Below are 27,458 nucleotides of genomic sequence, written 5' to 3' on the forward strand. Positions count from 1 at the left end.
AAGAAAGCCAAAATGCAATAAAAGTGCTAGGAAAATGGACTAAACTCAAGCAAGAGCTTCTACAGCAAACCCTGCCAGATGGGTGTATAACTGCAAAACTTCCAGTCCATTTTGTTACTTAACTGCTTGCATTTTGATCTGTTTTCTGCAGTATTCCAGAAGTGTCTCTGCTTTGAATGATCAGCGTGTTGACAACCTGATACTTGTCTCTGTATCATCTCTGTTCAAGTACTCTAATAGTATCTTTGGTTGAAAAATTTCCTGGTAGGCAGATCAAGCCTTAGGGCATTTCAGTTTATGCTGTGGCTGGTTGCAGACTGGTGGCAGATGTCTGTCTTCAAGATTTAGTTCAATTCATAAAAAATTACATATTCCTTATCCATTATGAATCAAAGCTGTTGATTCACAGGCTGAGAGAGCTGAGGTTGTTCAGCATGGAGAAGAGAAGGCTTCAGGGAGACCTCATTGTGGCCTTCCAGTACCTTAAGGGGGCTTATAAAAAGGAGGGAGATGGACTTTTTATATGGGCAGATAGTGACAAGAAAAGGGAAAATGGTTTTAAACAGAAAAGTTAAAACTGTGGATATCCCTTCACTGGAAGCGTTCAAGGCCAAGTTGGATGGGCTCTGAGCAACCTGATTTAGCAAGTGGCATCCCTGTCCATGGCACCAGGGTTGGAACTAGATGATCTTTAGTGTCCCTTCCAACACAAACCACTCTGTGATACTATGATTTAGAGATACTGCCATCGTAATTTCAAACTGTACTTTTGCAGTAGAACTGTCTCAGACTTTTAGCACTGAAAGGCCTAAGTTGACATAGCATATTTTCCAATAATCCTTAAAGCCAATAAATAAATACAAGTAAGGTGACAATTACTGCAATATGCATATCAATATCAGAAAAGAGAATTATCCTGCTGCTAAGAGTTTACTGCTACCTCACTCTAGCTGCAGTGCTAAGTAGGGTAAGAAGATCATAAAATCCATTTGTCTGTGCACTTACTCTCATTAAGTAGGGCTGCTGGAAGCGTTGAGCATTGTATCCTTTGAGGTGCAGTCCCACGGAAGCTTAAGTGGATGAGAAACTGAACTAATGCACTTCTTCCTGGTGCTGCTTTCAGTGTTCAGAGAATTACATGATGAGGTAGGTCAGGGAACTGACCTGGTTGCTAACTCACCCCTTTATTTACTTCTGGTTAGCTTTCTGTTGAGTAAGTTCTCTGAGCTGAGCTTACGTTCCAGAGGAGAGACCAAAAGCAGGACTGCAGCAACCTGTGTTGAGATTGCCTAAACATGTGGTTTCACGTTATTCTTGATCCTGTCTCCATGTGGATTGCCTCATATCCTTTCCTCTTCTGGTAAGGGTGGCTAAGGAATGTATTTCATGTTGACTGTGCCAGCTGTTTGTGCTCTCAGCCTGATGTTTTTCAGATACATTCAGTTTACAGGTAGATTTGAAAAACTCTGAATTTTACTCTGTATCACAATAAAAACTTGAGGACTTCTCATCAGCTGGAAGTTCAAAGATTCTGCCACTCAAAATTTGTGACCACGTGTTTGCTAGCAAATGAGAGGATTCATGGTGTGGTGTCCCACCCTTAAGGGGAAGGGAATGCCTGAGATTCATAGATGCTCACAATCAAAAGGAACAGCAAAAGTCAGAGAGTGCTAAAGCTTACAAAGTTTTATTTGTAGATTATACACTTGGCATGGAAATTGGTGTGTTAGTCCCTGTCTCCTAGTATAAGCACAAAGTAGTGGATTTTGAATAAAGGGGTAGAGCGATAGGGAAGAGAGAAAGAGACATTGGTTAAAGAGGGCAGGAGAGAAAGAACAGGAGAAAGCGAGGTCACTAGTCCTGGCTCCAGTGCCAGTTCAGCTGTTGGGGTGTCCACGGTCCTGGGGCACCCAGGTTTTTTGGGGGTACCTTTTTATAGATAAGTTTTCCCTGCCTTGGAGATAAGTTTCTCACTTTTTATGCAAATTAGTTATCATGCACAGTCCTTTCTTCTAGACCTTTCTGGAAATGGGTTGGAGGGCTTTGGGGGTCTTTGATGGTTTTGTGCCTCCCCTACAGCCCATGGCTGCTTCATGACCTCATTCCTGTGCTTGCACTGTACTGTATTGTGCTTATCTCCAGGAGCCAGAACAAGGACGTTTGTCCCAGAAAAGAGCTGCCTTACCTCCTTATGGCCCCCTTCTCCAAGCCACATCCTGTTCTTTTTCATAACAATCCTTGGTTGACTGCACAGCTATCCAGCTATCGGTGTTTGAGACATGCACATTAGTCTCCTTATCTTCTAGGCTTCTACACGTGGATACCAGAGTTCAGTGGTTTATGTTGTTAGGCTATTATCACTTCTGGCATGCTTTTGGCCTGGGCCAATGAGTCAGTAGCATTCCCAGTGGCCAGTCTGGAGGGAGCAACTTGAGGCTAGGAGAATTTAAGACTGTTGTAAACCATTCCTGGCCACTTGGTCCTCATGCAGAAGTGGGACCTGGGGCATGTTTAATCAGACAGCATTGCTTTACTGGTTTCCTGGTTTAGGTGTAACAAGTGTGCTTCTTAGAAGCTTGTGTTCACAGCTGAGGATGTGCAGAGTTGCAGTGCCATACTCATTCAGGGAGATGGGTTTAAGATATTGCATCTGTGAAAGCAAAATTCTAGCAGCTATCTTAGCTTCCAAATTCACAGTCTTTCTTGGAGGCCTAAAATGAATGAAGGGCAGTGGGTAGCTATTGTAAGTCTTAGGCCTCAATAGTCATTAAGCAAATAATCTGCTAATATGTGCTCTTTGTTGAAAATAGTCTTTTAGAAAAACACCATATAGAATAGATTACAGGTACAGCATTTGTGCATCTTTTCCAGCATGGATCATCAGTTCCTTTGCATCTGCATGTAAAATAAAAATTTTATTTTCCATTTTAGTACATTTGGACTTTTAGTCAAACTCTAATGCATAACTCAGCACCTCTCAGTTCCTTTTTATGATAAAAGATATAGTATTTTTCAGTGATTAATTTCTGCTCAAATATACCTACCCTGCATTACTACAGTTATACTGAAAAGCCTTCAGTGTGGAAATTGAAGAAGGTTGACTGCAAAAAGAAACAAATGAAGTTTCAGGAGCTTAATTTGGATTTGTGAAATTGTAAATTGCTTGATCCATGCTGGCAAAATTGTTTCCTAGATTTTGTGGCTTAATATGCTGGCCTTTATATCCAGGTATTTTTGCATAAACTTCAGTGAAAGAGTGGCTATTCTGCTAAAAATGAATGTGTGAGTAGGTGGTGGCTGTTGTCACTTGTTTTTCCAGTGTTTCAAATGTTTCTTCATCCTAAGTGATTCTTTTTCTTCTCTATAGAAGTTGAAGAGCCTGAAGGATGAGAATTCAAGTGTTTATATCTTACAAATGCAAAATGAGATATGTTTCCTACCAGCTGTGTGAGTTATTTAGTTTTCATAAAGCTGAGTATTTATTTTGCTGACAATTATTCAGATTTACATCGGTGTAGCTTTCCTTCTCACATCACTAATCACTGTAGGAAGAAAAGAATTCTGTTTTTACCATAAATTACTGTTATCTTTACCATTTCGTCACTGCAGGTTGAATGCAGTTGAATCTTCCAGTGAGATCTTGCATACTGAGTTATTTTAGTTATTTGGTACTAGACCACTTGGAATTCTAACTGAATTGCGGAAGTTACTTGAGATGAAAACATTTTTATCTACATGTTCATGTACATAGAAAATGGAAGGAATATGAATATAAGATTAAGTAAATCATCTGTTTTATATGCAAATGGTAATTCCTGCTACTTTGGCTTTACTAACCTATTCCAGTCACCAAACTTTCTCTTGCCCCACTGATTTAGCCAGTTGGAATTGATGAATTCGTAAGGTTCTTCCAGTATCATTTCATTGGTTCAGTTGTGGGCTAGCTAGAGTGAGGTTTTGCTGTCTACTGAGATTTAAGAAATCTAGGTGATGGATTAGTTTGTAGTCTATTTTCTCAAGTAGTGTGTTTGAATGTGTTCCTGTTTTGTACTCCTTGTTCTTACTCAAAAATATGATGCTATGTAAGACACTTGAAACCTCATTTGTAGTGCTAATTCTGCTTCAGAAGTGCTACTGGAACAGTATTTTTTTTTCTATACATGGAATTCAGCATTGTGCTGACTTGGTGAATGTCTGTATCTAAATACTTCAGAATCAAATTCAACATTTGCAGTGCTCCAGGTGCTTTATCCTGAAGTTACCTCTACCAGCTGTGATGCTGGCCATTCTCCTTTTGGATAGTGTGTCTATTTGTGAATTTTATCTATAGATTCTAAAGCACCTTATAGAGGGAACAAATAGCAATCTCATCATTTTAAGCAGGGTGAAACTAGAAGGATAGAGAGTAAGTGACTTGCCTGAAGTTTGGCAGGTAAGGGTGAGAAGAGAACTGAGGTTTCCTGGGTTTGTGAGCTGCCAGCTAGATCAAATGCCCTGCTATTGTGATCATTGGTGATTTAGATATTACTCATTTACGTTAAGAAGACAGAACATCTATGATGACTAACACCAAATCAGAAGTTGTAAAAACTCTTACACAGTGTTTGGATATTAAATTGTACTGCAGTAATTCTAAAGCAGTGCTGTAGTTGTATAAAAGCAGCTTCTGGTACCTGAATCACATGCAGAGATGGATTGCCTTTGGAAGTAAAGTTTGAGCATCTTGTGTTCGTATAGAGAGTGACAAGCAACATTAAGCAAGGCTGTTCTTTTTGCTGTAAAACTGAATTGAATGAGAATGAAATCATAGCTATTGCAGGCCACCTGGAGTTACCACTGACAAAGCCAAATGTGGACCTGCTTATCAGACCTGTTTAATCTCGTTTTGCAACAATTAGCAGCAATCATGTCAAGTGTTAAGAATTTAACTCAGATGAGTCATATCCGTTTTCTGTTGTGGGGTGCAATAGTGCAGTTACCTGCGAGGCCAGGCGGTTGTAAGCAGTAGTATTTTCTGTATGAGTTTGCAAATAATTAGTTGCTTGTCAGGAATTTTTGAGTGTGATAATCCAGTAACTTAAATACCAAGTAACTACTTATGTGCATACATGCAGTTATTTGGGTAGAAAACTAGTGTGTAAGGTTTTGTCCTCCTTAATAAGGTGTGTATCACCTCCTCTCCCCTTTACTGATACTTTCACTGTTAATCTGAGAGTCTTGAAGTATCAGGGGCAGCTCTGTGATCTGTGGACCTGTGCTGCAGTGGGATAAAGCAAAGCGTGTCTCAAATTGTGATATTACTTTCAAACTTGGTCTGTGTAAAAGGAAGATGAACTTAAGCTAAATAAAGCAGCCTAGATGAAATCTGTGTCTGTCTGAAACTTGTCCTTGGGAACTGGTGAGAGATGTTTACAAGAGGACAGCCGTTCCAGCGTTCTTGTAGCTGGCCATAATACTTGCACTGTAACCAAACTTGTATGTCTGCAACTGTATACAAGGCTGCAACTTTGCTTCTTTCTGCTTGAGAGAAACTCCTCATCTTTGTTACCTTCTAACAAAAGTATTTGAGGCTAACTCAAGATTACCTAAATCCACGCTGTAGAATGCTTTATGAAACAGGACACTGATTCGGGATAGATCTTTTGTGAATTGTGATAGAAGTAAGTTATAGTGCCACGTGATGTGTTAGTGATGTATATCCGGGTTCTGATGGAGGGTTGCTTTTTAAATTCCTGAATACTCCAAACTATAGTCTTGTCTTTAAATTTGAGAATTTATTTTTTGTCTTAAGTAGATACTTTTTTTGCAGTGTTTTTGGTGGACCCCAGGGGATCTTTCACATTAAGTTTAATCCAGTCTGCATTGTTTACTCTGCACTTCACCTGTGTTGACTGAAGTAAATCAATTTGCATGGTTGAATGCTGCATGCGGTAAAAAGGATTCTGATTTTTCCCTGCTAAATTGCAAGAAGGGCAGCGTGCAAATGTTGTACTTCGGACTGACAGATCATTAAGGTCTGACCAAACCCTATGAGGATTGTCCTACCTTCTTTCAAATCATGTTTGACTTGTAAAGCCTTAGTACTAGTGTTAAGTGGAAAAAGCAACTTAACTGTAATTCTGCAGCTTGCTTGCTTTTATTGATGGAAGAAAGTGGTGGTGGTAGTTGTGTTTTTGTTTTGGTTTGGTTTAGAGGTTTCTGTTTGCTTTGTGGTTTTTTGTTTGTTTAATTTCGTTTTTTGAAGGAAGAGCTGTAAATGGATAAGGTATATGAGATATGGGTGCAGATACTGGTATGTCTGTTTTTTCAAGGATTTCTTTGAAATGGGGCATAAATAGACTTTGAAGATGCAAATGAATAAGAAAAGTAGACATAACTTTTTGTATTTTAACAGTGAATATTTAGGACACTGAACATAGAAAATAAATAATAACAAATTCTTGTGCTAGCCGTAGTGAATTCGTTGTCATGCCCATAGGGAAAGATCATGCTTTGCTACCTGGAAATCTGTGAACAATGAAGCAATTCATAAACTAGTGTTTATATGGGTTTATTTTGGGAAATATTGGTCAGTGCACACCGATTTTAAAAGGAAATAAATAGAGACACAAAATTACTAAATGCTGGTGGGTATGCTTACTTTCTAAACCATTAGGATATCTCACAGAGGTTAGAGCTATTGTGAATAAATTTGTGAAAACGTCATGGGAACAATAAATAAATTTGTCAGGAGTTGCAAGGAAAGAAATAAAAGAAAAACTGGAAAAGTTACTTGCTGTATAAATTTGTGATGTGTCATATCTTTATTACTACATGCATCTCTACTCATTGCATTTCAAAAATTGAATTTGTATCTTGGTGGAAGACACAGACAAGGGAAAAAAGGATTATCAGCATCTTTAATGGAATTGTTTCCATGCAGATGGAACCTGAATAAATACGATCTCTTCAGAAGGAAAATAAAGGGAAAAGTGACATAGTTTAAAATCAGGAATGGAAAGGAAAGATTAATTAAGGAGCAATAACTCATTTTTAATTTTTGACCTTATCTTTGAGCAGCTTTAGAATAACCTAAAAGAAGCACTTTTCCATACAAGGACATAGTTAAATAGTCTTCAAAAGTACTAAAATTCATGAGAGGTGGGTTTGCTAAGACCTGTTATACGTGGTGGACATATGAAATTACTTGGAAACTCTTCAGGCTGTTGAATTTCCCGGTGCTTTAGGGTGTACCAGGTGGCTCTGCAGTTGCTCTCTCTTTACTTTTCCCTAATAGCTGCTGTTAGCCATGGTAGAGATAAGATCATAGAATTGTAGAATCAGTGGGGTTGGAAAGGACCTCCGAGATCATCAAGTCCAACCCTTGATCCACTACCGCTGCGGTTACTAGACCATGGCACTAAGTGCCACATCCAGTCTCATCTTAAAAACCTCCAGGGACAAAGAATCCACCACTTCCCTGGGCAGCCCATTCCAATGCCTGATTACCCTCTCTGTAAAGAATTTCTTCCTAATATCCAACCTAAACCTCCCCTGGCATAGCTTAAGGCCATGCCCTCTTGTCTTGCTGATAGTTGCCTGGGAGAAGAGACCGACACCCACCTGGCTACAACCTCCTTTCAGGTAGTTGTAGAGAGTGATGAGGTCTCCCCTGAGCCTCCTCTTCTCCAGGCTGAACAACTCCAGCTCCCTCAGCCTCTCCTCGTAGGACTTGTGCTTGAGTCCCTTCACCAGCCTTGTTGCTCTTCTCTGGACCTGCTCCAGCACCTCAATATCCTTCCTGAACTGAGGAGTCCAGAACTGGACACAGTACTCCAGGTGTGGCCTCACCGGCACTGAGTACCGGGGAAGAATCACTTCCCTGGACCTGTTGGCCACAGTGTTCCTGATACAGGCCAGGATGCCATTGGCCTTCTTGGCCACCTGGGCACACTGCTGGCTCATGTTCAGCTTCCTGTTGATCCAAACTCCCAGGTCCCTTTCTTCCTGGCTGCTCTCCAGCCACTCTGTGGATTTGACTTAATGCTGCTACTCTTAAGACCTAACTGACACAGTTGGTTGATGGATGATATAAATTTTTTAACTAATTTGCTAGATAAATAAATTTGCGTTCTCCAGAAGTAGGTGCAACTGATCGCGATGAACAAGGCTGATCTATTTAATTCCAGGTTTGGCCATTGTTGAATGGCAATAAACTTCTGGATACTTTGCCTGGGGACTTTGCCAGTGGGAAGGGAGTTGAGTTCTTATCAGTAACTTAATGTGTTTGCCCTTCAGTAACTACCTTTTATCGAAGTGAAAGAAAGTTTGGCTAATATGGGGTACTTCTGAAGGCAACACCCTTCATTACATCTCCTAGAATGTTACTGTCCTGTAATTGCAGACACGTGAGGAAGGTTTTGTAGAAGGTGGCTCTAGGAACTTGTTTTGGTTGGGATGTATGTGTGTGTGTGTGGATATTAAGCAACCCTTGATTTGTGCAAAAACACTGGAAGTATATCAGAGGTATCTGGAACATCCTGGAGTAAAAGGAAAACTTTTCATGAGACAACTTGTTTTCCTCTTGTGCAATTTGCTTTCCACACTGAAACCAATCATAGTATGATTGAGCATGGAATGAGCAAATGTTTTATTTTGTCTTTTCATTTCAGAGAAATTTGAAGGGGGAATTGTCTGCATGTTTTTATGCATCTAATCCAGATAAGGGCATTTTCTTGCAAATAAAATGAGGTCTTAGGCTGCTGGAGGTGCTTTTTGTCTACTTTATTGTAAATATTAATTTCTATGTTTCATGAAAGCTCTTCTGATATATAATCCAAGTGTTCTAGGTCAGACCTGTGTATGCGAGCTGCTTGGAATACCTGCAGTGTCGATATTGGCAGAAAAGCATTGCTGTTTTATTTAAGCATCATCAAATTGTATGAATGCATTTTAAACATGAATAAAACTGACAGAGTTATTGTCTAAATATCATGAAGTCAGAAGCAGCAATACTGTATCGTTTTTGTTAAATGAGACTAGTGTGGCTTGCAAATCCAAAAAGGGCAGTGCAAATCATGGAAAAATATAGGGTTCCAGGGAATCTATGGAGTCACTAATCCCCCTTGAACTGCAGGATTCATCAGTCCAGGGATGGATCAGGTACTGATGCCCGCACACCACCATGAGAATCCAGTCTGTTATTGGAAATTTTCTGTAGCAAGCAGTCTTCAACCTACCATAAATCCTGCATGGACACAGTTGCCTTTAAAGAGAGACTGTTTTTCACAAAATTTGTTCTAAATTTCTCTTATTTTGGAAGCCAATGTATTCTAATAGATGTTTAAAAAAACTCTACAATGATATTGTGTGTTCTAATTTAAAATAAAGTTTTATTCAGTTCTATTGTTCTTTTACTGTTCAAAACACAGGGAAATTTGCTTTTCTGCTGGGCAGCAGCTTTTTATGCAGTGAGGAGTTACAGTATGACGTGCAAGAATAATTGTAGGTGAAACAACTCTAATATATTCAGTCATTCCTCCTTAATTGGGTGCCTTTAAATCTCTTCTCACTGTCATGTTTTGTTCCTTTCTTTTGGGTACTTTGCCAGAAGTTTAACTTTCTTCCTTCAGTTGTACCCCGGATTGTCCACAGTATTTAATTTGATGCCTTGTGAGTGCACATAAAAGGGGATAATGATGTCTTGTGTGTTGCATATGAAACTCCTCTTTACACAGTACAAAATTGGGGGGGGGTTGTTTGTTTGTTTGTTTGTTTGTTTATGTGTGTATTTTTCTTCTTTCCTATATGTGGTGTAGACAGTTTTACATTTTTCTTCAGCACCCACAGGCATGGGGCATAATAAATACGTTTTCTGAACACTGTGAATCTCACTTTAGAAAAAGTTTCTCTCCTGTCCTTCAGGGTGCTTTTCAAATGGGTGCCTTAGGTTCTAGCTCTATTGACATACGAGTAGGAATGCAAATATGACTTTGCAGAGTTGCTTGTGATATTGAGCTGCAGTTTGACAGTGAATCATGGGTAAATATTCTGATAAGGAAGAACTGGTTTTTACAGGACTTGGAGTTTATATTAGAATATTCAAAAACCAACTGCAAAAAGTAGGAATGAGCCATTTAAATTCCTGAGTCCTGCATCCAGCCTGAAGTTTAAACAACATAGCATATTGCCAGCTCAGTAGTTATGTCCAGGAACTTTAGATGTGACTTCCCATATCAGTGTTTTAATGGAATATGAATTGTTGTGATTACCTTCCAGCAAAGCTACTAAGAATGTACTCTGTTCTGCATAAAGATTTGTGTAATTTTTGAGAGATGATGATGTTTTCTGTAAGAAAACCAAGATATAAGTGTGTCATAAGTGAAAATAGTCAGATGTTTTCTGTAAGAAAATATGGTGTGTGAGACTCCAAAGCCCTTGGGCAATTAGTTTTCTCAATGCCTTTCTGTTCCTGGGAGAATATTTGACAGAGCAGTGAAAATACTACAGTGTAGAGACTTTTGTGGAGAGAGTGGTGACAACCAGGAGTGGTAGGTGTATTTTGTACCTTTGATTATGATAAAACTTGGGCCCTAAAATTCTCAAATACTATATATATGAAAGATAGTTTCTTCTTAGAATGGAAGTATTTTCATGACAAACTAAAGACTTTTAACAGACGCGCTTGTTTGGATCTCTTAGAATACTTCTGCTTCCAAATTTTCAGAAGCCTGGGAAGATTCCCATTTTGTACAAGCATTCCAACTGCTGTTCATCATATTCTTGAAATACTTGTATTTATTTTTCAGTCTGTGCTTGCTGGTCATAAGTCTTCTACGTTTGAACCATTTTTGGTATCACTAGATTAAAAAACATTAATTCCTGTGACTTTAAAATAATGTAGTAAGAAATAATTTTACATCTTTGGATTAGAAAAAATTCCAGAGTTTTTTCAGTGGCTTAGTGAGCACTGCTCTGGCCTTCTTCAGAAGGATCTACACACTCTGCCTCAGTCTATCTTAAACATTTAGCTTGGCTTGGTGCAGGCCACATTTCTGCTAGAACCTATATAAAAATGAGCAAACTCCTTAACAGGAAATTGAAAGGAGTAGCTAGAAAGAGGAAAAACCTTCAGGTAGCATGAAGACATCTCAAGGAAAATTTCTTCCAGGAAATGCATGCTATTTATTAACAGAAATTTTAAAGTAACCCTCAGAAGGTAGCATTGCTAGGAAGATGAAAGAATGGAATGATGCCCCCTTTGAAAGGAGAACTTTTGTCCAGATGAGGAAACAAGTTAGAAAAAAACATGTAAAAAGACATTTAAGCCTTAGTAAGACAGTTTCCAAAAGAGTTTGAGCAATACTTGCTAAAGAAAGACTGAAAAAAAAAAAAGCATCCCTGAACACTTCATCAGCAGGGAGCAAGGTAGGGGGGCTGTGCAGTCAAGATGGAAAAGGAGGGCTTGAGAAAGATGCAACTTTCCTACTACGATCGTAGGAAGGATTTTCTTTAAAGGAATAAGGCTGAGGAAGTACTTCAGACTTAAATTGCCAGAAGAGTTTTTAAAATAAGGTGATGAAATGAACAGTAACAAGTCATTGGAACTATGGGATGATGGCTGAAAAGTTCTTAAGGAGCCCTGACTGAAACAAGCTGAGCTGTTAACTATGGTGCGTGAGTTCTGACTTAAGTTTATGTTGGCAGCATAGGAGAGGGAGATATTGGCATTACATTAGGGCAAATGGGTTAAAAATATAAATAAAGAATACATTGCATAGATTCATGGATAAAATCTGGCAGTAGGGAGAAGTTCACATGGCTTTTTTCTAGAAGGAAATCACACTCTTCTTGTGAGCCCGTACTTAAGGGTAATCCATTTAAGACAGTATGTTGAAAGCTTTTTGCCTCTTAAAGGGACAAAATGGTTGGAAGTGAAATCTTTACATCTTTCAGATTAGTGGATTCTTAAAGGAAAGGAACAAAGGATCAGTTTTGCAATGAAGCTTGCCAGTAGAAAAATAGGCTGTTGAAAGGATTGCTCTCTACTTTCTTTTTTGAATTGGGCTTTTCAGAAGTTTCATGGCTGATCTGAAAATCTCCTGCTGGTGGATAACATGATGGCAATGTTTGCTGATGTTCAGGCTAGTCAAAACTATGAAGATTAGGCAGTAAAGAGTTGCAGAAAGTCTTATGGTACGAGGCAAATGAGCAGGTAAAGGACAGTTGAACTTCAGTGATAGTGAATGCAAAGTAACACATATGAAGAAAAGCAGCTCTAATTGTTCCCCTAATATTGAGCACTAAATTAGTTATTGATACACAGCTTTCTAGGTAGCTCAACAGTTTTCAGTAAATGTGTCTGGATTGCTGTCTGAGAAAACTCAGTCTTTATTTGCCCCATTTGTACAATGTCTGCAACACCGCTGGCTTGTGGCAGAGAAGAGATACTGAGCTAAACAGAGTTTTGATCTGATCCTTCCAGCTGCTGGAATGAAACTCAGAGTTGTTTTTTGAAGCTTGGGGGTGAATCTGCCTAGACATTTTTGTCACAGTGAGATGCACTAAGAAACCAAAATATAACTGTGTCATAAGTGAAAATAGTCAGATTTTAGGGTAAAAGCTGGAATATTTATCTTCTTAGGTGGAGAAAACTTCAGGTCACTAAGTCAGAAATAAACAGACAGAATAAACAGAAATAAAAAGAACTTTTGATCAACTTTCCTCCTGCCCATCCTGTCCTTGAGGTGGATAGTTGTTTTCTGCCTTGGTTTTAATGAACCAAGATGGAGACTTTGGAGATGTAGAAAACCCTCTACTGTTCATTTAGTCTTCAGGAAAACTTTCCACCACGTCTGAGACCTGGCTATTTGTTTTTCTTATGACTCTTCTTTCTTCTCTGAGCTTGTCTTTTGGCATACCTGTGGTCTCACAAGTGATTTCTCCTTGGGTAGTCTCAGTCACTTCTCCAGGGAATGAATAATCACTTTTTTTGTCATGTATCTCAAAGTCACTTAACTTGGAAACATAAACCAAAATAATCACACAGATACCATCACATCCCTTATTTATTTATTCATCTTTTTAGGCGTTTTTGTCTGCTTAAGATTCTGTCCAGGCCAAAGGAGCATTTAGTCTTTTTCGAAAAAAAATTTGCAGTGATGAAGATCCTGTGAACAAAACTTCTAACTGTAGAAGTGTCGAGTTGCTAGGGCTTGCCTTGTTTTCACTGAGCGCTTCTGCTATTGTGTTTGTAAATTGTTTAAGTAACACTTGGTACAGATACTAACACTAGCCCTGTAATGTGCTCCAGCCTTCAGCTGAGCTTTGGTAGTTACGTCTTGATGTCCGAGTATTTTTGCTGATGCAAAGTTTGGAGGTAGGGTAATCTTTAGTATATGGTGGTGTTGGCACTAGGAAGCCTGTTTCCCTAGGATTGATACAATGCAATGAGATGCAATGAGCCTGAACATATTGAGGTTATTTTTAAATAAATGGCTCTTTGTTTGCTTGTCATCTTTTATTCTTGCCTAATCCTGAGTTCCTCCCACATGCATCAAGCTGAGAGTGGTTTTTTTTCAGTTGTTGGGGGTTGGAATCATGTGATAACATCAAAATCCTTTGTTTTGGGCCTAGAGAGAGAGGATTTTTTGAATCTCAAGCTTTCTTCTTTTTTCTTTTATTTTTCTTCATCAGAAAGCCTTTCTGTATTGTTCGGGTTGTCTTCAAATCACTGATATAGTAATTTAGATTTTGCTGGGTAGTTTGCTGTGTTAATTCCTACACACCCCTTTTATGTTTTTTTATCTACGTTTTCCCATCTCATTCCTTTTCTAACATCTGTATGAACTTTCTTTGTGTTACCAGTTAGTTGTAAGCTTCTGCTATTTTAAGGTAAGTACCTTCTGCTTTGCTCCTATCAGCCTTTGATTACAGAAGCAAAAGATTCTCTTCCCTTCACGTCCTTCAAGCATAGTGCAGGCAAAAAGGCCAGGGTTTCACTTGGAAGATCTCAGTATAGAATACTGTTGTAACAAAAAAAGTCAGTTGTTTTTCTCTCCTCCTTGCGTGGATGGTTCTGCTTGGTGAAGTACTTTTGTGAGAATGATCTAAGCCACTTAGCTGTAAAAGTTGGCAGGAATCAATTTGCACAAGTTTTATTAAGGAGCAGCTTAATATATTGTGGGACAGGGTGCAAATTTTGCAGTGCTCCTGTGTGACAGCAAAGCATACACCACCAATCAGTTCAACATTTGGAGAGGTGCTCCAGGGCATTGTGATTTGTAGATTATGAAGTTTCTTGTGATTTCTGGTTTAAATTTGTACAGGAACAGCTTATATTTGCACACTTTCGTCCTTTAACTTAAGTAGTTCTTCTTTCTTACCTTATCTACCAAGAAATCAGCAACTATTGATGATTTGAAAAGATGAAAGATTGTTTTTTAAGTGATTAGCTAGTTTACTTTTGTTATTGAGCAGATTTCTAGAGATCCAAACTGAGTCACATACAGAGTCTGTCAGTGCGGTTATAAATGCCATTTAATTTGTATCTGTATTGAGGTGGATTGGGTGTATGTGCGTGTGTTTATTTATTTATTTTCTGTATTGTTCCTCAAGAAACTCTTCCTCCTGTGATGGAGGAACCCCCCATGTGGGCTTCCTAACCAAGCGGATGCTACATCCATGTGTGTATGGACAGGACTCTCAAGCAGAAGTAGGGAGGTATTAAGTTGCGTCCCTGCAGATATTGTGGTGTCTGGTGTCTTCTTTGTATAGGACCTAGTGATTGTGTGGGTGGAAAGTGAGATCATCTAACTGATCCAGGAGTCAACTGATCCTGAACACTCAGTTGGCTTGTTGGGTATTGACCTCGCTAGATACGTAACAAACGTGGGGAGGGTCAGGACCACCCCTAACAGTAACAGCTAGCTGTTTGATAAGTTTATCTGAAGTGAAATCATATCTTTTTGCTTATGAGTCTAGGTGTAGAAGTTCATTTTGCAATTCAAGGGCAGTTTAACTCAGTTTAGCTATTTAGGGAACAGTGGGCTCTTAGTGCCAGCATGAGGGTAAAATGGTACTGTTGTATATCTAAAGGCAACATGTTGCTTTTTGGGCAAGTATTAAGTGCTCTAATTATTTTTGTCTCTACATTGTGCTATGCATTATCTGAAAAGAGACACCCACCAGACAGCTGGGCTTGTGTTGCATCTGCTGGGAATGTGTGCTCAGAAATTCCATTTTGAGTAGATTGCAGGACAGCATCTGGTCTGTACTTCAGTGATGCAGAATCTCTCCTTCCATTTCGTAAAAATGAGACTACTCAAGACAGGATTAGATAAGGTTCCTAATTCATAATGCTTTTTGCGGGATAAGAACTAGCACATGTCCATCCTATGTCTCTTTCCTAGTGTCTTCAAGTCTACTTTGCACATCAGTTAGAGCTTCTACAAACACCCTGCTTTTCCTCCAGTATATGGCATAATAATCTGCTTGTACTGCCATTACCTGCTTTTCCTTCTCCATATCCAAGCCTCAGACACCTTTATAAAGTTATTATTTTGGTTAGCCTCTCCCAACAGACTGGCTTGGCTGGATGGGTTTCCTGGGAGGGCAGCCATTCCCCTGTGTTTAGGTATTCTCACGCTAGTGGCTCCCATCAATTGTTTCCGTTCTTGGAGACGTACAAGACACTCTTGACAGGAAATGTCTGGTTCCAGTGCTGTTGACAAGTCAGTGATGCTGTGGTTTGCACGTTGAACCAGAAATACCAAGCTGTACTGACGTGGTGTTGGGATTGCCAAAGCAGGTTTCCTACCTCATGCAGACACTCTCTGGGTAAACAGGAAGATATCTATGCCGAGCATAGAGAACTGTACAGAAGTTAAAGTAGATAAGGACGTTCCTTGCTTGTTTCTCAAAGTTTACCCAATAGTAAATGTCATCATAGGTTGTCAAAATCATTGTTCTAATGCTGTATTGAGACCTGCTACTGCAGTATGAAATACTCTTATTGTTCAGACTTGCACTGAAATAAATTTTGTTCTAATCCCTTTTCTTCGTTGTCAGAAGAGTATCTTACTGTGTCTTTTAACTGCCAAGTGGAAAAGAACACAAAACATTGGTCTGTCTCAGAAGTTGCCATTACCATCTTTCCTTTTACCCTGATTAATTGTGGGACAATGAATGTAAGGCAATGGTCATGTCTGTAATATCAATTAATCAGAAGATAATAGCAAACATAAGCATTCATTAGTTGTACAGCTGCTCTGTTTGTATTCATTATTTTTCCTGGCAGCACTGTAGTAAGCAGGTAGTATCAAAAAGTAAGGTGTACATGTATGATATCTCGAAGCATTTGTTTAAACATTCTTCTTTGCCCTGTTACATTTAAAACAATGAGTAGGTGATGAACTTTGACCACTGCATTTCATTTATCACTTTCTTGGTTACTAAAGGCATTGCTGATAGCCAAGAGCAAAGGGCTTTATATCCACTAATGGACACTTACCCTTTTTTGACTATATTAATGTGTATACTCTTAAGTTTTTACCATTGCTTAAGAAAGGTTAATTTGTAGAGATTTTATATGTAAAGTTCTCAGTCTTTACACTACAGGTAAGAATTGTTGGTAACGCAGCTCTAATATGTGCCAAGCGTCACGGAGATGTGGCCTTTCCCCGTGCTTCACAGGCAAAAAGGGTCAAGTTGGCTGCCTCCAATTCCGCCTCGTGAATCTGGTTTCCCAGGGTAATACAAAGCCGATTACCAGTGTAGTGATATTTTGATCTCTTGAGTGTGACGGTGTGTTTCCAGCTATTGTTGATATAGATGGTAGTTAGCCTAATAACAGAGATGGTGACTGCTTGGTGGTTGTTGGCCTGTCTGCAGCTCAGTGTGTGGTTACTTAGCTAATGTGTAGGTAGGCAGCTTTATTAGAGGCAGTTGGGTAGCTGTCAGCAGGCAGGTAGAGCTTGGGGTGATTTAGGAAATGGACACCAAGAGTTTACTGAGCTGCTTGCTCTGTATTTATGCTGCTTTTGCTACCTAGGCCAGAGCGAAGCTCTAGTCTCATGCTTGTGATACACTTGTCATACCTATTTAGTCATACTAGTTGTTTAAGGGGATGGGAGAGAAGACTGTGATTAGACTTACTTTGTTGTTCGTTAACTAGAAAGATACAATAATTTACTGCAAGATTTATTGTAAGACTTTTTAGCTGTCACGTCAAAGATGACTAGCTAATGCAAAGACTATACTATCTCTGTTTTCTTTATGTAGTATCGGTGATGTGTACCCAGGTACAATTTCGTGAGATAGAGAAAGTGAAATTTAATCTTGTGCCCAAAGTAAAGGATAAAATTTATTCTTTCCTGCAACCCTTGCAGGTGTTGCAAGAATTGCAGTTCTTCTACTTTTGTCTTTTCCTCCTGTTTTATGCAGTGTGCTTCAATATTCATCCTACTCATTAGTCTGCTGGAGCCTCAACAGACTTTCTCTGCTGCAACCTTGAAGATGTGCAAGAGCATTTGAAGTGAATTGTCAGTCTCTAGTTTTCGGAGTATTTCATCCTGAGGGCTTAGGTATTGAGAGAGCTCCACTCTGATTCCAGTGCTTGAATAGTTTTTGCTTGCCTAGTAACTGAAACCACAGATGTTTTAATAAGGGGATAATTCCAGTGTAACTGTAGAGCTAATTCCTCTACCTTTATTAAAATACCGTTTTGCCACTTATGAAACTGTATTTTCCAGGGAATGGAAAACATCTTTTATTGCATCAAAATATTAGATTAATTTCATCTGGGGGAAATGAGAGAACCTGATAAACAAGGTTCTGGCAATTTATGTGTTGATGACCAGACAATTCCCTTGGGCTTAGCTAAATCCTGGCTCTTTTGAACTAGTGAGAATTTTGATGTATGTATACTTTCCTTAGATTTGTCTTGCAAACCATCAGTCTTGCCATCTTTGTTAAACTTCTAATCATATTTTATGTAACTGAGTATAGTGTTTTATAGTGCACTCAGTGATACAGTTCGGATGCTTTACAGGAATCATTACCACTCCTGGTTTTGAGTTTTGTGTTTGTTTGTTTGTTCTTTGTTTGGGGGTTTTGGTTTTGTTTTCTCAAATGAGCTTCCATTTGCTGCATTGTATTTGACTTCTGCACTTCTGACTCGTGCGCCATACACTGATTCCTCCTTTGGTCAGAGGAATTTCTCTTCTGATGTTGAGAAAGAAGGTAGTCAGAAATAGGACTGTCAGAAGAGTTGGTTTAGGGTATATGTTTTTTAATTGGATAGACATCTGGTCCCAAAAGTGCACATACCTTTTGTGGCTTGTTGGAATTGCAGGTAAGAATTGGGTTGCTCCCCTTGGAAACTGTGATACCAGCCCTGAGGCCTAAACGGGACTTTAGAAATATGATCTCTCTGTCATGAACGACAACTTCATCTTAAAATATGTAACTGCTACAGCGAGCAGGAAAACTTCACAGAGGATGAACCTATTCTAAGGGAGACACTGCTTTATCAAATGAGATTATCCAGAAGACCTGGATTTCACAGAAGTCTTGACATGCAAAGGAAAGAAATCCTCTTTAGTTACATAAGAAATACAAGTATCACAACAGATATCTCAGTGTATTTTTTCATACAAATGTGTATTTATTATTGTGGTCCTTCCATACTTTGTTTAAGTAACTCAAGGTTTTTGTTTGGTTTGGTTTTTTTTTATTTTATTTTATTATTAACACGATAGGGATGAGGCAGGATCCAAGAATGTTTTTTGTGGTGTGGCCCTCAGTCAGCTTTTGCTCAATGGATTTGGCCAGCTGATCTTGAGGTAATATATATAGGTACGTGCACACACACATACTTTTTTTGAACTTGCCATTTTAGGATTTCTCAAGTATTTTCTGTAATATGACTTTGATCAGGCTCTACTGCTTTATTGTTAAAGTCATCTTTCTCTTTTCCATCTTAGTTTTGCAACTCTAGTAAGAGCGTGTTATCTTGCAAGATTGCAGAATTAAGTCATGGCAAGTTGCGCAAATTTTCCTCCTGTTCAGTACGGTAGATATGTACCATAGCTTTAGAGTTGCTCAAGATTGGACTTTTATGTAACTAAGAGCAGTTAAAAATAGACTTGTATTATGGCAACTTTCTGAAGAAAATAAACAAACAGCTAGTTAAAAATAGAACTTGCGCAACTTTCTGAAGAAAATAACCAAATGCTAATTTCACCCAAACAAAATATAGCAGCGATATTGTCATTCTTGTTTGGCTTTTGTGATGTTTCAGTTTCCTAGAATTAGTGAAAGTGAGCATATGTATAGTCTTAGCAGTGCACTGCCTTTTTTAGTTCAATAAAATTGGATGGAATCCACACTGCCAGTATTTATGTAAAATTGGACAAAGAGAGATTCTTAGACCACAAATTATGAAACTTTTAAAAAACATTTTTTAAATCTTAAAAAGATTTTTAAGGGCGGGGGAATTCTCTTTTTTGTACCATGTTAGTCTTCTCTCTTTTAATCTTGTTGCTCGAAAAGCTAAAGGTTGTATAGGCAAATGCTTGTTCTTTCTCCTTTGTGTATCTATCCTTTCTTCAGTTTTTTAATAATTTACAAGCCTGCAGGCCAGTTACAGGAAAGTATGACTGAAGAGTAGATGTCTCAAAGATACTACTTTTCTACAAGTTAGAGAGACTCTCTTACTGCCTCCCCAGTTGAGAGCATGGCCACAAAGCTAAGCTTGTATTGAATATCTTCGTTTCAGTTTTGATGACCTAAATAAGTAGGCAAGGTGAAAAGTTGTGGTTAGAGGTAGAATCTCTTATTAGATTAATTAGACAAGAGAAACTTGATGGTACATAAACTTTTTCCCTACAGAGCTTGTCTTTCTATCTTTTAAGTCATCAAAGCATCCACAGGAAGAGGAAAGCATAGAGAGATACTGGAAACCAGACTGCTTTTTTTCTTTTTTTTTGTCCTACTCTTAACAGAGTACTCTGATTTGGGTTTGGGTTTTTATTGGTTTCTTTTTTTTTTTTTTTCTCCTTTTCTTTTTTTATTTTTTTTTTCCCTTAAAGATAAGAAAAAACTGCATTGGGTGAAAAGATAGAAAGGTGTTTGCAGAAGAGTTAATGGTGAGTTAGTTTTCTTGTTTTACTCTTTTGATACCACAAGACTTTTTCAGTGGAAATACGCTGCCTGTTACAACAGAGGTATTACAAGCCGTCAACAGAAATAGTTAATGGCCTCTTGTTTTAGTCTTACATTGGTGTGAATTTGGGCAAGTGAAACACATGATTTAAGAGAAATTGGGGCCTACATTCTTTGTTATGTAAGCACTTGTGCATGTGCTTAATTTTATTCATAGAGGTAAAATTAATTATGAACAGAATTCTCTGCATAGTAAACTTCTTACTTACATGGGGGTTTCTATGGCTTCACATTTTCACTCCCTCTTTCCTTCTCTTTGTCTATACCTTGTCCTTTTCTCATTCTCTTTATCATCTTTCTATATGAATCAAAATAGATCTGAAAGGTAGTTTATAATGGAACTTTACGTTTACCTGTCTTTTAGTTTATTTTCTTCCAAAGTTCTGGTACAGAATCTATACAGTATGTTCTGCAGTAATGTATAGAAATTGTGTGAATTTTTATTGAAATGTGCAGAGAAAGTAAAAGCACATAAAATGTAATTTTTTTTCTTTTCTTTTTCCCCATAAAGTCATTGGCCATTATGTATAGATTTACCAAACTAATTTTATTCTTCAAGCCACCAAGTTAACTTTTGCCTTTTTGCCTTTTCTTTATTAGTGGCTTTAGCCCTTTTTACCTTTTTAAGGTCTCATTTAAAGAAAAAAAAGGAGGAGGAATAATGAAAGAGAAAAAACCTAAACCACATCCTGCTGACTATATTCAAAATTCAGGCATAGTAGCTAAAATGGGAAAATCCCTCTAGATCTCTTATTTACTACTTGAAATCAGGTCTTCTTATCAGTGCAAATTGTGTGAAGAGACGTGGCCTAGAAATACTTGACTGTCAGAGATAACTTTTTTCATTTCTTTTACAGATATTGCTGTCGTAGAGATGAGTGATGCTTTTCGTCAGCCTTCCCTGTTCTACCACCTGGGAGTCAGGGAGAGCTTCAGCATGGCTAACAACATCATCCTCTACTGCGACACGAATGCAGAATCTCTGCAGTCTCTGAAGGTAGCTCTGAATGCAAAAAAGCCAGGGGAGGGGTGGGGAGCAAGTCACAGCTGGTCGAACTCTTGAAATGAGCTCTCTGTTTCTGTGTGAGATACAGACACCACTTGTGGTTCACAAAAGAATAGCAAAAATGTTCTGAAGCCTGTCAAAGATGTCCGCAGTGAAATGCTGTGAAACTCAGTTTAGATTTCTAAAGAGAAAGACTTAGATGATTTTATCACAGTCAGTTAAATACTTAGGTGTTAAATGGCTGTTTACAGCAACATAAGTTTGCCACATTTGAGATGAGAAATTAAATACATATCTTTGTCATTCAGGAGAATTACTGGTGTTTGGGGTAAACTGTTATAGTAATAACAATCGTGTGAGAATGGTAGTGTGGAGGCAGCAAAATAATCCTTAAGCTTTAGCTCCTTTCTAGATTACCAGTTTTCTGCCAAACTGTATGGGGCCCCCAGATGGCCTCTGCTTGTCTAGCTGAGTTACCAGCTGTTTACGTCAGGTATGTGCAAGATTGCTGTGCTGGAGATTACCAGCAGCGTAGTGGAGTTAGTAAAAACAAAACTCATGCCTCAGTTCACACTTTGGTTGAAGTGAAGAGGGTTTTTTAAAATAATCCGTTGGGCTGTGAATTGTGTCAGCCAAGGAGTTGATACTTGCTTCCTCCTGCAGCCCTTCTAAAGATTTAGTAACTTCCATGATGGGAGAGGGTAGTCTGATGGATGGCAGTCTGTTCAATTACTTCCCCTGTCTCAGATACATTGGCTTTGCTCAGGAGGTGAGCAAAGTGCTATTGCACTTCCATTCTAGGCATTGCTGAAAAGAAGCATTTAAATTAAGCAGCTTGGGGAGTCAGATGGCAGTCTGGGCACCGCCACCTCTTATGAAGGATTTGCCTCCACTGCTTCTGGAAAGTGCAGGCTGTTTTTGATTCTGTCCCATTTTTTTCAGGTTGGCTCTCTATTGGGAGGGACATACTTAGTAACTCAGTTTCTTCTCCCTGCTCTTCCCTTCAAATTTTCTCAGCCAACTGGACTGCTTGCAATCCAATTATTTCCTTTCTTTTTACAACACAAAGAGTATACAGATAAAAGCCCTAAAAATAAAACTGCTAATGATAAAAGACGTATCTGGGAATAGAATTCAATTATGCAAGTACAATGATCTACAGTATAAGCAGAGCAGAATTTCATTGTATTGGGCAAAGAGCCAAATACCCAATGCCCCCTGAAAAATCACTTGGGGTGAGGCATCTTGGGCATTTGGGAGAACTTTTTACTAGTTTAGAAATTGAACTTTGTAATTGGGTCTGGTGCTGGGTTCCCAGTGCCATCAGTGAAAGCCCGGCTGTATGCAGGGAGACTTGGATGTCACAGTTGCCACGAGTACTTTGTCCACTGAAAGACTCCTGCCAGTTTCCTTTAGCTTTGAACTGGGCCCATATTTCTGCTTTTGATAGTCTGTAGGAAAGTCGTCAAAGAGCAAGACCCTTTCCATATTATTTAGTAACTGCCTAAAAAAAAGGCAGTTATGGGCATGCCTGGGCACCTTTTGAGGCAGTGTTTGTTCCTGTATTTGTTACAGCCAGCAGATAAGAGTAGAAGCAATTCAGGAGAGCATGTGCAGTTTTAATCTTGTACAGAAGGGTTGAATTCAAAAACTGAAAATGAAGAAAATGCAGAACTGCAGCACATGATTTAACTGGGGCACAAAGCAACGTAAGTAAACTTTTCCTGGTGGAATGTTCCTCTGTATGAACATTCGGGCCAGGCTGAACAGGGCTTTGATCAATCTGATCTAGTATAAGATGTCCCTGCACGTGCTGGGGATTTGACTAGCCATTTATGACCCATACATTGAAAGCTAGCAACAGTCACATGGGAAACATGCCCTGTCAACAGGGAGAAGAGCAGCTTTATAGAAGCCAGACTGAAGCAACATGGACAGTATGAGGCACCTCGATTTGACGCTGTGTTTGTTTTTAATGCCATCGTGTAGGTGAACCTGCTCAGCAGTCCCAGTGTCACAGGCATAGCTGTCTGATAAATCTGTTAGGGTTATCCATTGCTGGGATCAGAACTTGCTGACGAATCTTACTGGAAGCAAAGTCACTGTTTGCAAGTGGTTTACATTTGCACTGTACCACCCAGATTGATGTGCAGGAATCAGCTCCTTCCATCTCTGTGTGCTTCTAGTTCTCTGAAACTTTACATTAAAAACATGAAGATAAGTTCTTTGCATCAGACTTATTAGAGCCAAGTGAATTTCAAGCAGTTTTGGAACATTTTAAACCCTCATAGAAATACTGCTCTTACTTTTCGTTTTAGTTGCTTCTCCTGGTAGCAAAATGTTACTTATTGTATTTGACTTCTCAAATATGAATAGGTGTTTATTAATAGGCAACTGCTGGACAGCATCCCTCTAGGAAAATTTATAAAGGGAAGGACATGTATATATGTGACTATATGTATATACACATGCACACAGTATGTATGCTCTTATGGATCTATGAGGTGTATGTATCTACTTGGTTCAATAGTAATTTTGTCTCTTCTGAGACAATACTTCATTTATAGTGATTTGACAGATATAGAAAATATCTATCAACCAACCTTTTTGTGTCATGTGTCTGTAAACGTTAATCTTAGCAAGTCATATTGATCAGATATCTTTCCTAGTGCTATTATCAATGTTATTTTCTTCTTTTTTATTCCAGGAAATTATCTGCCAGAAGAACAATGTAAGTATGATGTATAGGTTTCGGTTGAATTCTAGGCATTACAAACTTCTGTTTCATTTAATGTTGTTTATCTTCTGTTTTCCACTTGAATCATTTAACACTCTCCCACTGTGTTTTACAGAGTTAGGTGCAGAATTCTGGAAATCCTAGCAGCAAATCTGAGTATATCACTTGGTTGCTAGGTACCAGGCTCACTTCTCACCTTGCCTCTATCTATCAGTGGTATTTTCCTTGCTGCCTTTACTTGTCTGTCATATTTTTTCACACCCATTTACATTTGTCATTTTGATTATCTTTTTTTCTGTTGCCTTTTTCTGTACAGTGTTCACTGATGCTCATTTTAGAAACCTGTGGCTACAGCTATGAAAATATATATATATATTTCTAAATAAATAGTGTGTGTGTATTTATTTCTAGAAGTTGAGTCCTGGAGCCTGTTAGTCCAAGTGCAGTGCAGATGCTGGTAGTCTGTCTGTGACTGTCAGTCATTAAATTGTAGGTTTCTGCACCTTGGCATCCCTCTGGTTTTTGAGGTTGGCCTTGCAAAGCCCCTTTCCCTTTTTCACGCCCAAGTTTGAGGGAGGCAGAGAGCTGTGACTGTGAGAGCACTGCTTTCTCAATGTGTTTTGTTCTGGAGCAGCAGGGCCAGTCATGTCAGAATATATCTGGCATCATGAGTTGTTCTTGGCTTCAATTCATGACTTACTGGTAGCCATATTTGCTAAGATATAATTCTATAGAGGTTAGTCAGTGGTGTGCCGATATCCTGAGGTGCTCTGTGTATGCTGTACAGTTCCATATATTTCCCCTTTTCTAAGGGGCATATGAAATTTTTAATTTCAGAAATTAGTCAGGTTTTATTTTTCACAGTGCCATAAAAACTGCAGTATTCCTGGCTTTACTTTTTTTATTTAAGAGTGAAATTCATGGATTCGGTAATGACTTCTGCCAGTATGAAATATGATTTTCTGAAAAAGATGCAGTCGTTTCTCTGCAAAGAATTTCTAAAGATTGCTTCAAAACCAGCGCGAGCTTTGGTCTAATGCTGCATTTTAAGTTATAGATTATTTAAAAAAAAAAAAAAAGGGGTTCCGTATTGAGTTTCTGTGTAGCTCTTAACCAAAAAGTGCTTTTCAGAGACTCACAGAATGCTGTGAAAGATGTGCTAGACTAAAAATTTCTCGCCTTTCCTCAATGAAAGTGGAAGAAATGATCAGTTATGCCTTTTCATAGAATGAAAGAGAACAGTGAGACCTTTCTTGTAAATGAATGTATTACATTCTTTGTTTTTGTTCTGGTGGCCCAGGACCTAGGGAAAATGATGTATGACTAATGTAATGGCGCAGGAAGGGTAGGGGGAAGAGCTCTGTTAGCAGGAAACCAGCGGGAGATGACTGGTACAGTAGAATAAAGGGGAGATGTTGTTGTCCTGTTTTTAAATGACAGTCCCTGACACAGGTATGATAACTTGGCCTTTGTCTGTTCCAGAAAGGATTGTTCTTTTTTCCATTTAAATTTGGATAGGTGGCTGTGACACTGTCATTTATCACTTTTAGAAATGTTTCAGTGTATTCCAGAAAAAGAATGTGTTCCTTGAGAGTCTTAGATGTTTTCAAGCACACCCACATAACATCTTTTCTGGGAGGAAGATATTTTCCCTTGGATTAGAACAGGGAAGTCAGTGAAATGGGTTTAGCAGCTCTGCAACTGATTTTTTTTCCTCCTATTTCCTCATTTTTTGGCATGGTGTCAGCCAGATTACCTGGAAGTAGACTTTTCACAATGTTGGTGCATGCCTAACTATTGAATATAATCACTGCTTCATGAAAGTCAAGTTTCTTCATAAAACTACTGGATAAATAGGTCTGACAAAGGTTCTGTTCTTGGGAAGCTGAGACTGTGATGCCCACCCTTACCAAAAATAGTTGTATGAGGTTGCAAATATGAAAAAATTAAATTCACATATGGATAAACAAGGAGTTCGGTCCTGCTGTCCTAGAACACATTTTTTCATAGCATGCAAACATCAGCCATAGCAGGACTATGGTATCCCTGGCACCAGGGGATTAAAAAGGCTGCAAAACAAGTGTGTGTGTTTATCTGTATATATCTGTCTTAACTGAAATGCCTTATGTTTGCTTTTCCTGAACCTCGTATCCCTGAAATAAGTGGGATAACAAAAAAAAAAAAATCTATCACCAACTGTTTTGTTCTTTGTTCTGACTAGGTTTTTGTGCTTCCTAATAATAGTCAATACAATGTTGCATAGCTAGGATAAGCTGCCTGGAGCCTGTCTGGGCAGAGCAGTATGAGATAACATTGGTTCATTTCCTGTTATATGTGGTTTTATAGCTATTTAGTTGGACCTTTTCCAAATGTTCCAGTAATACCAAAACCATACGTTTTTTCAGGGAGTAATACCTTGACAGGAGGTAGTTACTTTGCTGGTGGAAAGCTGAAGTTCAGTTTCTGCTGTTATCTGATTTTTGAGGTCAGACAAGCAGCAGAGGCGTTCTAAAAATTACTAGTAAAGAGTTTCAGTCATGAGGAGATGTTGGTATAAAGGTTACAGTTCATGACTGCGCTTTGCTTGTTTTAGCTCAACAGTTTTTATTCATCCTAATTCTCTGTGGTTTGAATCTTACCACCTTCGGAGAAAAGTTGCAGCTCTGGTTCTAAATGTCTATTCAATTTTTTTAAAAACTGACTTCTTGCTGAATCTGAGGATGTTTAATGTGCATGCATTCTACGTGTAGTTTACAAGCAATTGCAGTAAGTAACACCTTGACACAGTGCTCACCTTTCAGTTCAAGCTACTTGCTTGCACCAGATTGGAGTGATGGACAACCTCGTGAGCTGCCTGGGGTGTGAGACTGCAGTACAGCTACTGACCTGATCAGAAGGACCGTTGGAGGCCAAGGGAATTGTTCTGCTGGGCAGCTGACTTGCAGGCAATAGTGATTAGGCAACAGGGTTAATGTTGTATGGCTGGGGACCCTTAGTAGTGTTTTCCTTTCCTAGTGTTTCCTTTCCTAAGGGATCAGAGATTGTAGTGATAGGACAAAGGGCAATGGCTTCAAACTGAAAGAGGGTAGGTTTAGGTTAGGTATTAGGAAGAAATTATTTGTTGTGAGGGTGGCAAGGCACTGAAACAGGTTGCCCAGAGAAGCTGTGGATGCCCCAACCCTGGAAGTGTTCAAGGCCAGGCTGGCTGGGCTCCTCAGTACAAAAGAGACATGGAGTTCCTGGAGCAGGTCCAGTGGAGGGCAACAAAGATGACTGGGGGACTGGAGCATCTCTCTTATGGGGAAAGGCTGAAGGAGCTGGGGCTGTTCAGCCTTGGGAATAGACAACTGTCTATAAACATCTGAAGGGAGAGTGACCAAGAAGAGGAAGCTAGGCTCTTCTTGGTGGTACCGAGCAACGGGACAAAATGCAATGGGCAGAAACTGATGCACAGGAATTTCCATCTGAACATAAGGAAGAACTTCTGTACTGTGTGGATGACTGGGCACTGGA

At 39.0% G+C, this 27,458-nt stretch overlaps 1 protein-coding gene across 1 annotated transcript in view; it reads left to right on the forward strand.

The window, feature by feature from the left end:
• The window catches only part of MAP3K5 (mitogen-activated protein kinase kinase kinase 5), a 104,541-nt gene that overhangs the window by 11,105 nt on the left and 65,978 nt on the right, over positions 1 to 27,458 (forward strand). Inside the window, exons 2-3 of the mRNA XM_032682033.1 lie at positions 21,060 to 21,199; positions 23,916 to 23,939. Of these exons, the coding sequence (XP_032537924.1) occupies positions 21,060 to 21,199; positions 23,916 to 23,939 (164 nt within the window). The remainder of the gene's footprint in view (positions 1 to 21,059; positions 21,200 to 23,915; positions 23,940 to 27,458) is intronic.

The sequence above is a fragment of the Chiroxiphia lanceolata genome, chromosome 3 (assembly GCF_009829145.1).
Source record: "Chiroxiphia lanceolata isolate bChiLan1 chromosome 3, bChiLan1.pri, whole genome shotgun sequence".
In the NCBI taxonomy this organism is placed as follows: domain Eukaryota; kingdom Metazoa; phylum Chordata; class Aves; order Passeriformes; family Pipridae; genus Chiroxiphia; species Chiroxiphia lanceolata.